General features: G+C 42.3%; 1 protein-coding gene across 1 annotated transcript; it reads left to right on the top strand.

Moving 5' to 3' along the window:
- The first annotated feature begins 1,712 nt into the window (after positions 1 to 1,712).
- On the top strand, positions 1,713 to 11,138 carry LOC141146955 (RNA-binding protein 45-like). The gene is made up of 5 exons (XM_073633829.1): positions 1,713 to 2,114; positions 4,670 to 4,792; positions 6,412 to 6,538; positions 7,908 to 8,030; positions 10,909 to 11,138. Exons 1-5 carry the CDS (start codon positions 1,836 to 1,838, stop codon positions 11,121 to 11,123), a joined length of 867 nt encoding a protein of 288 aa, XP_073489930.1. The 5' UTR covers positions 1,713 to 1,835; the 3' UTR covers positions 11,124 to 11,138.
- The last annotated feature ends 966 nt before the right edge of the window (positions 11,139 to 12,104 follow it).

The following is a 12,104-nucleotide window of genomic DNA, read 5'->3' as shown; positions in this document are numbered from 1 at the left end:
GTGTTTAGATGCACTTTGATGTGTTCCAGTGAGAAAACTGCAACATGCTATACCTTTTTGGAAAGCACTGGAACTGACTGCACAGTTTTTGTGGGACTGTCTCTGAAGAAGAAAAGCTTCCAAACGTGAAGACGCTATTTTGTAGAGCTGCACGATGAAATCATTAAACAAATTGTGATCTCGATTTAACCCCCCTCATGACCTCTATGCAGCATTTACACGATTCATTCATGTAACAAGTGCAGAGCCGTTCTCTACTCACACTAATGTTTATCAACATTGTCAGCGTTGGAAAATAACTATAAACAAAGCATCATTTAGTTCTTTTAGATCAAGGGGATAAACTTCTGTCTGTAGATGAGGTCAGTTTAACCACCTAAAGTGGAGTTCTGCCCGTTTTTCAGTTTATTAAAAGTCAGCTGCTACAAAAAGTGTAGCTGCTGACTTTTAATAAATGGACATTTACCTGTCTCATGGTCCAGCAATGTGGCCACCTGAAGCCTTGCTCCTCTCCCCCTCCTCTCCGGGACCCTGTCTTTGCAAGTGTGGGCACCCAGCTGTGACAGCTTGTGGCTTCACAGCCAGGTGTGCACTGCGCATGCGCGAGTTGCACTGTGCTGTCCTGAGTGGCCAGGCAATCTTCTGGGACCTGTGACGTGTCCCAGAAGATTGCAGGGAAGAAGGGGATGCCTAGGGGGAGAGGAGGAGTTGCCTAGGCGGCCAAGCGACGAAAGGAAGTGGGACAGGAAGTACCTGTCAAAACCAAACCAGGTACCCACCCCCCCCCCTGCAAAAAAAAAAAAAAATACATGCCAAATGCTGCATGTAAGGGGCTGAGGAGTGCTTAAAGCGGAAGTTCCACTTTTAGGTGGAACTCCACTTTTACCACTTGCTGACCGCTGCACGCCGATATACGTCAGCACAATGGCAGCGGTGGGCAAATGGGCATACCTGTATGTCCCCTTTAAGAGGCGGGGATAGCAGGCGCGTACACGCGCTGTGTACAGCGTGACCGGCGGACTCGATGTCTCCCAGCGATCGTGTCACGGAGCTGCAGAACAGAGAAGTGCCTATGTAAACAAGGCATTTCCCCGTTCTGCCTAGTGATATGACAGAGATCACTGCTCCCTATCATCAGGAATAGTGATCGCTGTCATGTGAGTGGAAGCCCATCCCCCCACAGTTAGAATCACTCCCTAGGTAACCCCTTCATCGCCCCCTAGTGGTTAACCCCCTTCACTGCCAGTGTCATTTACACAGTAATCAGTGCATGTTTATAGCACTGATCGCTGTATAAATGCCAATGGTCCCAAAATAGTGTCAAGTGTCCGATGTGTCCGCCATAATGTCGCAGTCCCGATAAAAATTGCAAATTAAAATATAATAATAAAAATGCCATAAAACTATCCCCTATTTTGTAGACGCTATAACTTTTGCACAAACCAATCAATATACGCTTATTGTGATTTTTTTTAACCAAAAATATGTAGAAAAATACACATTGGGCTAAACTGAGGAAAAAAAAGTTTTTTTATATATTTTTGGGGGATAATTATTATAGCAAAAAGTAAAAAATAATGCGTTTTTTTTTTTTAATTGTCGCTCTTTTTTTGTTTATAGCGCAAAAAAGGGCCTCTACATCTACTGCATTATTATCCTCCAGCCGGCAGAGGTCGCTGCGCAGAGAATGAGTCTCGCCAACCAGCTGGGTACACACAGACCGCTATACTCCCACGTCACCGGAAAGGGCGGAGCTTGGCTGTTTGGAGGCCTGTGTCGGTGTGTCTTGTGTTTATCTTCCAGTCAGCTGTAATCCCTCAATTTTCAGCGCCACTATGGAGGACAGCAGCGGCTTCCGCCCCTCAGTCGGCAACCTGGACGACCCTCCTAACAGCCGGGTGTTTCTGGTGGTGAGCCGGTCGGTATCGGAGGACATCATCCGGGAGAAGTTCTCCGCGTTCGGCGAAATCCAGGACGTGTGGGTGGTGAGGGACAAACAGACCAAGGAGTCTAAAGGCATCGCCTACGTCAAGTACGCCAAGTCCTCCCATGCCTGCCGGGCGATGGAGGAGATGCACGGCCGTCACCTGGGAGAAAGCAGCAAGCCCATCAAGGTGAGGGCCGCGTGACGTCATCCCCGGCCTGACCACGTGGCTGCGAGTCCTCGGATCTCCGGACAATGGCGGATCCCTGGCCAGGCCTGATCACTGCAGGCGTGTTCTATATATCCCCCCTAATCAGCCTGTGCTCCATCCCTTGGCAGCATTATACACACACATCTATATAGAGAGAGATGAGATCTCTCTCTATCTATATTTTTTAATATATATATATATATATATATATATAGTTGTGTGTGTGTATTTGGTAAATCTTGCCGTCACTGGCTTCCATATTTCCACCTACCAGAGAATGATGTAATCTGTCCTGGGTGCTCATGTACTGGATTTGTAGTGCTTCTGATCTGTGAATGAAATGAAGGAACTACAACCCCCATCTTCTACTGTGGCAGACAGCTTGTAGATCTCAATGGGCTGGGATTGTGTTGATCAGCTCATTCAGAGGTCCATTGATTTCAATGGGCAGGATCGGTTTAGGAGCGGTGAATACACCGCTCCAAAGATGCGGCTGGCAGGAGTTTTTTTTTTCTTCTCCTGTCAGAGCACCGCTCGGGCTTTCACACTGAACAAACACCAGCGGCAGTTTTGGGTCGGTTTGCAGGCGGTATTTTTAATGCAATAACGCCTGCAAACCGCCCCAGTGTGAAAGGGCTTGTACAGATAACCAGTGCGCTGATTAGCAGTGCAGCGCCAACAGTGCCCATCATTGTGGCATATTAGTGCCGCCACATCAATGATGGAGAAAAATTACTTATTTACTAAATTTTCTGACAAACTAAGAAAACTTCTTTCTTTTTCAACATTTTTGGTCTTTTCTCATTTTTGGCAAAATGATTAAAGTTTCATACGGGTACAGTGTTGCATAACTGCGCAATTGTCATTCAGAGTTTGAGAGCTCTGAAATTTTGGCCTGGGCAGGAAGGAGGTAAAAGTGCCCGGTATTGAAATGGTTAAACTGAAAGCCCATAGAGGGGCCCAGGCAGCCAGCTGGAGGGAGAGCATACAGGAGCCTGGCACTGCACCACTGATTTGTGGGTCTAATGCTATGCAGGCTTCTGTAGGGAAAAAGTGCATTTATTTTTTTTTTCCTAAGGCCCCTTTCACACTGCTGCGATTTTGCTGTGATTTCACGGCCGCGGTTTCAGGGAATGCCTGTGTAAATTTGAGGTCTATGGACTTCAACTCGCGTCAAACTTGGACCAAAGTAGTACAGGGACTACTTTGAAGTCGGTGCGACTTGAAGTCACACAGATATGAATGGTACTCATAGGAAATTGTGGGGTACGACTTGTCATGCAACTTTGCAGTCCCAATTTACAGGACAAGTCGCAAAATTGAAAGGGGCCTAAAAGGTCAACTTATCCTTTAAATAATGTCCCACTGGGTGCATATGCATTGCACCATGAACCTAATGCGCTAGCTGGGAAATAATTTTATTTGCATGTTGCTATAGTGACGGCAACGTAAACACTGTCAATATTGCACATGCAGCACTTACCTTGCCAGTACTATTTTAACATATAAACTGAATAATTCCAGAGCATGCATGCTTGTTTGGAGGTGCATCCAGCGCTAAAGCAGGGAATCCTTTGGTTTAACCACTTGCCTACTGGGCACTTTTACCCCCTTCCTGCCCAGGCCAGCTTTCAGCGCTGTCCCACTTTGAATAACAATTGCGCGGTCAACACTGTACCCATTTTTTTTTTTTCTACACAAATAGAGCTTTCATTTGGTGGTACTGGGTTTTTTATTTTTTGCCAAACAAAAAAAGACCCGCAACTGGAAAAAAAAAAATTTTTTTCATGGTTTGTTATAGGGCTGGGAGATTTTATTAAGAAAAAAATCTTCAGTTTTCTTAAAAAAAAGCTCGATTCATGATTCGAATCGAGTTTTTTTTTTTTTTTTTTTTTTTTTTTTGGACATCGCGCCGGTCCTGAGGAGCTGCAGGCATGAGTTTTTAGGCGAGGCCGCAGCTTCGGCCTAGTCCGTGGCTTCGGCTGGACACCGCGGATTCGGCCTAGTCCACAGCGTCCAGCCGAAGCCACGGACTAGGCCGAAGCTGCGGCCTCGCCTAGAAACTTATGCCTGCAGCTCCTCAGGGACCGGTGTGGTGAAAAAAAAAAAAATATATAAAATTGATTTGCTTAAATTTTGAATTGATTTGACCTCTCAACTCGATTCAAGATTTTAATTGATTTTTTCCCCAGCCCTAGTTTGTTATAAAATTTTGCAAACGGATAATTTTTCTCCTTCGCTGATTGACACTGAAGATGCGGCACTGTTGGGACCGATGTCTTTTTAACAGAAGCCTGTTATCGGTTTTCTTTTCTCCGCATGCTGTCAGTGTGAGGGGAAATAAAGCCAATAACCAGCTTCTGTTTACATCCTATGCTGTGGCTGGAGGTGTTTGCCTTTCATATGTTGAACATTTTAAACCTAAGTCATGGAAATTGTAAGCAGATTCAGTCACTTACTGTTCCATTAAAATGTTTCAGTTTTGTAGTAAGCCTTGGCTTCACATAGATATTAACAACATCCTTTTAATGTAGGTGTTTATTGCGCAATCTCGGGGGTCTTCAAATCACAGAGATGTGGAAGATGAAGAATTAACTAGGATATTTGTGATGATTCCTAAGACCTTCACTGAAGATGATGTCAAGAATACATTCAAGGTACCACACATACTTGTAATTAAAGTGATTGTAAAGACTCGTGGGTTTTTTTGTTTTTTTTTAAATAACAAACATTTTATACTTGCCTCCTCCTGTGCAGTTGGTTTTGCACAGAGCAGCCTGTATTTGCTTCTTCTCCCTCTTTGCTGCTCCTAGCCCCTCCCTCCTTTTGAGTGCCCCTTAGCCAGCAGCTTGCTACAGGGGGCACCCGTGTATCCATTCAGACACAGAGCCCCGCCCCCTCTCTCCCCTAAATGGTTGAGACTGACAGCCGTGGGAGCCAATGGCGCAGCTGCTCTGCCAATCGGTGTCCTGGATGGCTAAAGGGGGTCATGGACGTCGCTGGAAAATGGGCTCAGGTAGGTAATTAGGGGGGGGCTGCTACACACAGGTTTTTTTCTCTTAATGCATTAAGAGGGAAAAAAACCTTCTGCCTTTAAAACTCCTTCAATAAGATAAAGCATTACATTTAGGATACTATATATTACTCTGATAATTTCAGTAATACATCCTCTGCTGTTCATAATGTATGGGGGCTGTCGTACGTTCACCTGATTGTACTAAGGGTCTGTGTCGATATGCTTTTTGTTCACTTTAAACAGGTTTTGCCTTCCCCTCTAAAACAATGAAAATTTCAATTGAAACAGGTCAAAGACAACTGTCCATAAATTCTGAATGATCTCAGAAACATCTCAAAGTGATGCTATTGACACAGGCCCCATAGCCTATTACACACGGCCTGAATATTGGATGGCATTGGCCGGTTCAATAGAAACGGGCCAACATTCGGCCCGAATGAGGTACAAATCACATGCAATGTCTAACATCGCAATAGTGTGAACCCAGCCTAAAATCACTAGAAGAGATTTAAATATAAATGACAACATCAAGTAGGGAAGAAAAAAGGTTACACAATATAAATTCAGGAGTTAGATTCTCACTGCTTATGTAAGTGGCATTAAATCCGACTGCAAGTAATTTCACAGAACATGAAACTGAGTTATCGCTTAAAGTGGAGCTAAAAATGCCTAATTGCTCTCATTCTTTGGCCTGTACATTGAGTTGTGCATGTGTAGCACGGATCCTGTGTGCACAGATAACCAAACTCCTGTGCAAGCAGAGGAGTGATGTCGTCCCGCATCCAGTGAAGATGGCTGCAGTCTGGCATCTGGAAGAAACCAGGTAGAATATGCCAGCAAGGGTAGGTATTGCAGGCTTTGGTTCTGCTTTAAAATGCATGCTAATATGCAATATAAAATTCCCCTAGCCCCCTCAATACATAGAACTGCAGGGCAATATTAAACTACTCTGACTTTTGTGGCAACCCCCCATGTCTGTAGCCTGGTCAATAAAATTCTAGTGCAGGACTGCCTGTGCTTTTGCAGCCCTTTAACGTATCTGTATTGCGGGAATAAGGTCCCGTGTAAGTCTCTGGAATGGTAGCACTGAGGTGTTAGATTTTTACAGACCGGACTGGAAATGGTACAGGCCGCAGCCATCTGAAGTGGGGGGGGGGGGGGGGGGGGGGGCAAAACTTTTAGATTTAGAATGAAACATATTTATTTTAATTTGACAAAGCAGTGACCTTTTTTTATTTCATTCATTTTTTTTTTTACCAGGAATATGGCCATATTGAGTATTGCTCAATTATCAAAAATAAAAGCACAGGTGAAAGTAAAGGACTGGGATATGTGCGCTTCCTGAAACCTTCCCAGGCTGCCTTGGCGATAGAAAACTGTGACCGAAGTAAGTGGTTGTGTGTCCATTGTGGTGTGTCGTCCCCCCCCTGCCTTCACTCAGTAGTCTAGTTGGACTTTACCTCTTCTACCTGAGCAGTCTTTTTGGTTCCCATATTTGCTTTTCTGTTGTAAGTAATTAGTTTCTAGTTTTTGGTAGTCCTTGTAAAGAGCAATTGCATATAAAACGGGTAACCGTCTCTATGAGCTAAAAAGAAATGAAAGGACACTGAAATCTAAGCACAGAACAGGAAACAATCGGCCATTTTTGCTGCAAGGCCCAGCCACTAGCAATTTTATGCAGGAGACAGGAGTTTTGGTGTTCAAGAGGAACTGCAGTCTGCTCACATAATTTGTAATAAAAACATCTTTGCCATTCTGAATTAATTTCTCCAACCACTTTGCACATTTTATATATACTGTTATTCTGTACTTGCCAAATATGCTACAGAAATCTCCCTCCTTGCAGCCATTTTAACTGTGGGCAGCTGAATCTGCTGCCTGTTCATTTCCTGTATTTACAGAGACACACCTGCAGCTCTCATTGAGCCTTTTATGACCCCCCCCCCCCCCCCCTTCCTGGCAAACTCTCACAGAGTGAGAGAGAGCTGTGCATGATGTCATAAGCCTAGGCTTTTTACCAGACAAACAGGAAGTCGGCTATATAAAGGATTTACTGGCAGAAAAAAATGTTTTACTATCCAAAGTTGAGACCACAAGGGCAGAGGATTTAATAGATGGAAAGCTGAAAAAAAATGACTGATGGACAGGAATAACCGTTTTTAAAGGATGCAACTAGTGAATTTTGATTTATTGTAGGGTTTACTTCAAAGAAATAGCATTTTTCCTCTGCATGAATAGATTAATAGATGTCACAATATTCAGTAACAGTGTGTTTTTTCAGAAAAGTTGTACATTTTATCTTTTAATTTTAAAATACATTTATTGAGCTCCAAATAAATGACTTTTCCCTTTTGCTGAGATGTCATCTGTCTGCTGCACGGAAGAAAAATATGTTCTTGTCTGCTCTTCACCAGTGATCACCTTGCAGCATTGTAACTTTTCAGCAAATCAGAAAGTTAGTTATTTTGAAGAGAAAAGCAGATTATGTAATTTCTGATCAGCAGGTGAAACGTTTTAAAATATTTCAGTGACTGTCATGTATTCCCTTGTTATGCACTTTTTCTTTTATATTTGCTGGACAATTAAAATGTGAATTTTTTTTTTTTATTTGCCTGTACACATTTTATGATGTAGAATTTGTCCAAATATCTGGGTTGCAATTTGCTTTATAAATTATCTGTATCTTGGGTGTTATTTGGAAGTCATCCCACATACTACTGCTCTTAAAGCTTCTGTTGTATTTTATTGCTTTGCAGATTATAAGGCTATTCTGGCAGAACCCAAAAACAAAGTTGGAACATCAGATACCCCAGATTACCACAGTGTTTCTCGACATCCAGAACCACTGCTTGAAGCAGCTGCACCCTTATATCCTTATGGTAAGTTTTTCTTAATTTTCTGCACTTTTTTTGAAGTGTCTGTCATGTCATATTGGATCAATGAACTGAGTTTACTCTTTTTAAATCCTAATCACAACAGAAACTACCCAAATGACCCTGATTAAAAGTTTACATACCCCAGTTCTTCTCAGATGGTAAAGCAGCCCATTCCTCTTGGCAAAAACCCTCCAGTTCCTGTAAATTCTTGGGCTGTCTTGCATGAACTGCACGTTTGAGATCTCCCCAGAGTGGCTCAATGATATTGAGGTCAGGAGACTGAGATGGCCACTCCAGAACCTTCAATTTATTCTGCTGTAGCCAATGACAGGTCGACTTGGCCTTGTGTTTTGGTTTATTGTCATGTTGGAATTTCCAAGTACGTCCCATGCGCAGCTTCCTGGCTGATGAAAAGGTGTTTTTTGATAACATACTGCATTCATCTTGCCATCAATTTTGAACAAATTTCCTGTGCTTTTTTTTTCTTTTTTTTTTGTAGCTCGCACATCCCCAAAACATCAGCACTCCACCTCTGTGTTTCACAGTAGGAATGGTGTACCTTTCTTCATAGGCCTTGTTGACTCCTCTCCAAATGTAGTGTTTACGGTTGTGGCCAAAAAGCTCAGTTTTGGTCTCATCACTCCAAATGACTTTGTGCCAGGTTTGAGGCTTGTCTCTGTGCTGTTTGGCGTACTGTAAGCGGGATACTTTGTGGCATTTGCATAGTAATGGCTTTCTTCTGGTGACTCGACCATGCAGCCCATCTTTCTTCAAGTGCCTCCTTATTGTGGATCTTAAAACAGCCACACGACATGTTTTCAGAGTCCTGTATTTCACCTGAAGTTTTGTGTGTTTTTCTTTGCATCCCAAACAATTTTCCTGGCAGTTGTGGCTGAAATTTTAGTTGGTCTACCTGACCGTGGTTTGGTTTCAACAGAACCCCTCATTTTCCACTTCTTGATTAGAGTTTGAATACTGCTGATTGGCATTCTCAATTCCTTGGATATCTTTTTATATCCCTTTCCTGTTTAATACAGTTCAACTACCTTTTTTCCGCAGATCCTTTTGACAATTCTTTTGCTTTCCCCATAACTCAGAAACGTCAGTGCAGCACTGGATGAATGATGCAAGGCTCTGTCAGGAGTCCAGAAACTCATTGACCTTTTATGCTCGCACACTAATTACAAGCAAACAGATCACAGGTGAGGATGGTTACCTTTTTAATAGCCATTCAAACCCCTAAACTTTTGATCAGGGTCATTTGGGTAGTTTCTGTTGTGATTTATGTTTTAAAAAAAGTAAACACAGTTGATTGATAATAAATGGCTTCAGCCAAACACTAACCATAAGTGAAAGTAATGTTTTTGTGTTATCATTCATATTCTCTGAAAAATGGCCATGAAATCATAATTTCTGCCAGGATATGTAAACTTATGAGCACAACTGTATTTTCATCTTGGGCAGCAATTGTTTTTTGGCTACTTAAAGGAGTTTTAAACCCAGGTGTTTTTTCACCTTAATGCATCCTATGCATTAAGGTGAAAAAAACTTCTGGCAGTGACCGGCCCCCCAGCCCCCTCCACCCCACGTTTTACTTACCTGAGCCCCTTCATCCCCTCGGCGGAGACGCGCGGTCCTTCTCCGCGTGAGATCCCAGCTCTTGATTGGATAGATTGATAGCAGTGCAGCCATTGGCTCCCGCTGCTGTCAATCAAATCTAATGACACGGGGCAGAGTCCGGCATTCGTGTCTATAGACGCAAATGCTGGACTCGGGAGCACGCCCGCATGGTAACCCCCCCCGGGAGAGCGATTCTCCTAGGGGGTTATCTGATGCGAGGAGGAGCTGCCGAGAGACCCCAGAAGAGGAGGATCGGGGCCACTCTGCAAAACGAGCTGCACAGTGGAGGTAAGTATGACATGTTTGTTCTGTGTAAACCATCCTGTTTTTTAAAAAAAAAAAAAAGTTAGTATTGCTTATTATAACAAATAACGCATATAAAAAAACAGGTTCATGAATTGACCCTTAAGTATATATGTTAGGACAAAATCTCATATATAAATATCTCAGAATTTGCATTTAAGCCCTGTACCAACCTTGGTGCCCCCTCCTCCACTTCTTCGGTCTAGGTAGTACTCCGTGTTGCAAAACGTAGTAGTGAGGTGACCATGTCAGCACTGCAATCTTCCTCATTGTACTGCGAGCACAGTGCTCCATGGTGATGACCCCCCAACCCCACACCCCCGAGGGAGCATGCCCTCTTTTCTAAAGCACTGGGTTGAATGGCTCTGGGATTCATTTAACCCAGAATAGGACCAATGTTGGAACCTAGAGGGGCAAATCTGCGTTGGACAGGGCTAGAGAAGAATTGAGTTGCTTTTTACATTTTGTTTAGACACAGATTTTAAAAAGTCATAAAACAAATTGAGATATATATAATATATTTACCAGCAATGTGTGCATGCGTCGTGAAATATGTCAGTGGCTCAAGTATACATTGTACGTCATAGGACAAAGGAAAATTGGGAAGGCTGTCTGGGTCATTGAGGTACTGTATTCAAGGATAAAACTAAAACACAGTTGGGGGAATTCATAAAGAAGTGTGTTGGTGTAAGTTACATTTTCAAATCTATTGTGGAGAAAGGACAGTTGCAATTTCTCTGAACCCTAAGAATGCTTTCTTTTTACTTTTCATTCATACAAGCCTATTTAGCAAATTTTAATACATGCAATTACGAAGTTTAGCAAAATTAACTGACCTTATTTTGTATTTACCAGTAAACATGTTATACATTTATGTTGCTGTTTCTCTTGTTCTAAAGAGCCAGATGTGTAATTAACGTTTTTTTTTTTCTTTTTTTTTTTTTTTTTTTTTTTAAAGATCAGTACGATTATACAGCTTATGATAAAGGTGGAGATTCTAGGAACCAGGAAGCTGTGTCTAAGCGTCTCACTGTTGTATCCCGGGTGCCACTTCTTCAGGAGCAGCTATACAGCTTGTTTGACCTTGTTCCAGGGCTAGAGTTCTGTGAGGTTCAGAGGGATCTCTACAGTACTTACTGTAAGACTTTTTTTTTTCTTCTAAATCTACTTTGAACTTTAATTTTTAAAATGAGGGAGGGAGACTTATGAAACGGAAATTCTAGCATTATGAGGGTGAAAAGTGCTGTGTCTTGCATTTTGTTTCACTTTTTTTTTTCTTTTTTTTTGTCACAGCAAGGCTGCACTATGGGGAATTGTGGGGGTATCACAGCTCGTAGGGGGCAGTGTCTGCAGGGATGCTGGTTTACACATGCATGACGTCATGTGACTAAGGTGGTGCTTCATATATGCCCAGATCTGTAACTTCTCCATCACAGATTTTGTGAAGATATGTGGATATGATTAAAAAGTATGGCCCTTTATGTTTACTCTCAGCAGATACTCTCTATAATTTGAGGGCTGCAGCCTAAGATTTAGCTTTTTCATAAATAAACACAGAAATAATTTTAAAGGGTTTCTGGTAGGCAGAGGCACATTTTAAAATTGCATAATAGTCATTGGCTTAACACTTAACCTATTGGGTAGTATTGTCTCCCTAGTAGGGCAGAATGCTGCCTAGGAGCCACACCTGACATGTATGCACTTTGTTCTTTCTATGGGATGCAGGTGGTTGACTTTTATATAAGTAAATATACACACAAAATAATCACGCTAATCAATTATATCTCTATCATAGTGTGTGTGCACAAAGACACGCTAAAAAATTTAGTGTAATGTGCAAAAAAGATATACAACAAATCCACTGATTTAAATTAATAAGTCTAACAATTTTATAATCACACTGATCGATTAAATGTACTGAGTGTTGCAACGCACTAAAAAGAGCATAGAAAGTGCAATGTGTAAGAAAAATAAATAACAGATCCACCATAATATCAAAAAGTCCAAGATGAATAGATGTGTGTGTCTCTGTGTCTCTCTCTCTCTCTCTCTCTCTCTCTCTCTCTCTCTCTCTCTCTCTCTCTCTCTCTCTCTCTCTCTCTCTCTCTCTCTCTCTCTCTCTCTCTCTCTCTCTCTCTCTCTCTCTCTCTCTCT

This window comes from Aquarana catesbeiana, linkage group LG06 (genome assembly GCF_042186555.1).
Source record: "Aquarana catesbeiana isolate 2022-GZ linkage group LG06, ASM4218655v1, whole genome shotgun sequence".
Taxonomy (NCBI): Eukaryota; Metazoa; Chordata; class Amphibia; order Anura; family Ranidae; genus Aquarana; species Aquarana catesbeiana.
Note: the sequence above shows the minus strand (reverse complement) of the source record. Positions and strands in the feature narration are given on the sequence as shown.

Bases quoted from the DNA above. Each gene is read 5' to 3' on its own strand.
- LOC141146955 (XM_073633829.1), top strand. From the start codon at position 1,836: ATGGAGGACAGCAGCGGCTTCCGCCCCTCAGTCGGCAACCTGGACGAC. The intron at 4,793-6,411 runs GTACCACACATA...TTTTTTTACCAG, and splicing joins ATGTCAAGAATACATTCAAG to GAATATGGCCATATTGAGTA. The intron at 8,031-10,908 runs GTAAGTTTTTCT...TTTTTTTTAAAG, and splicing joins TGCACCCTTATATCCTTATG to ATCAGTACGATTATACAGCT.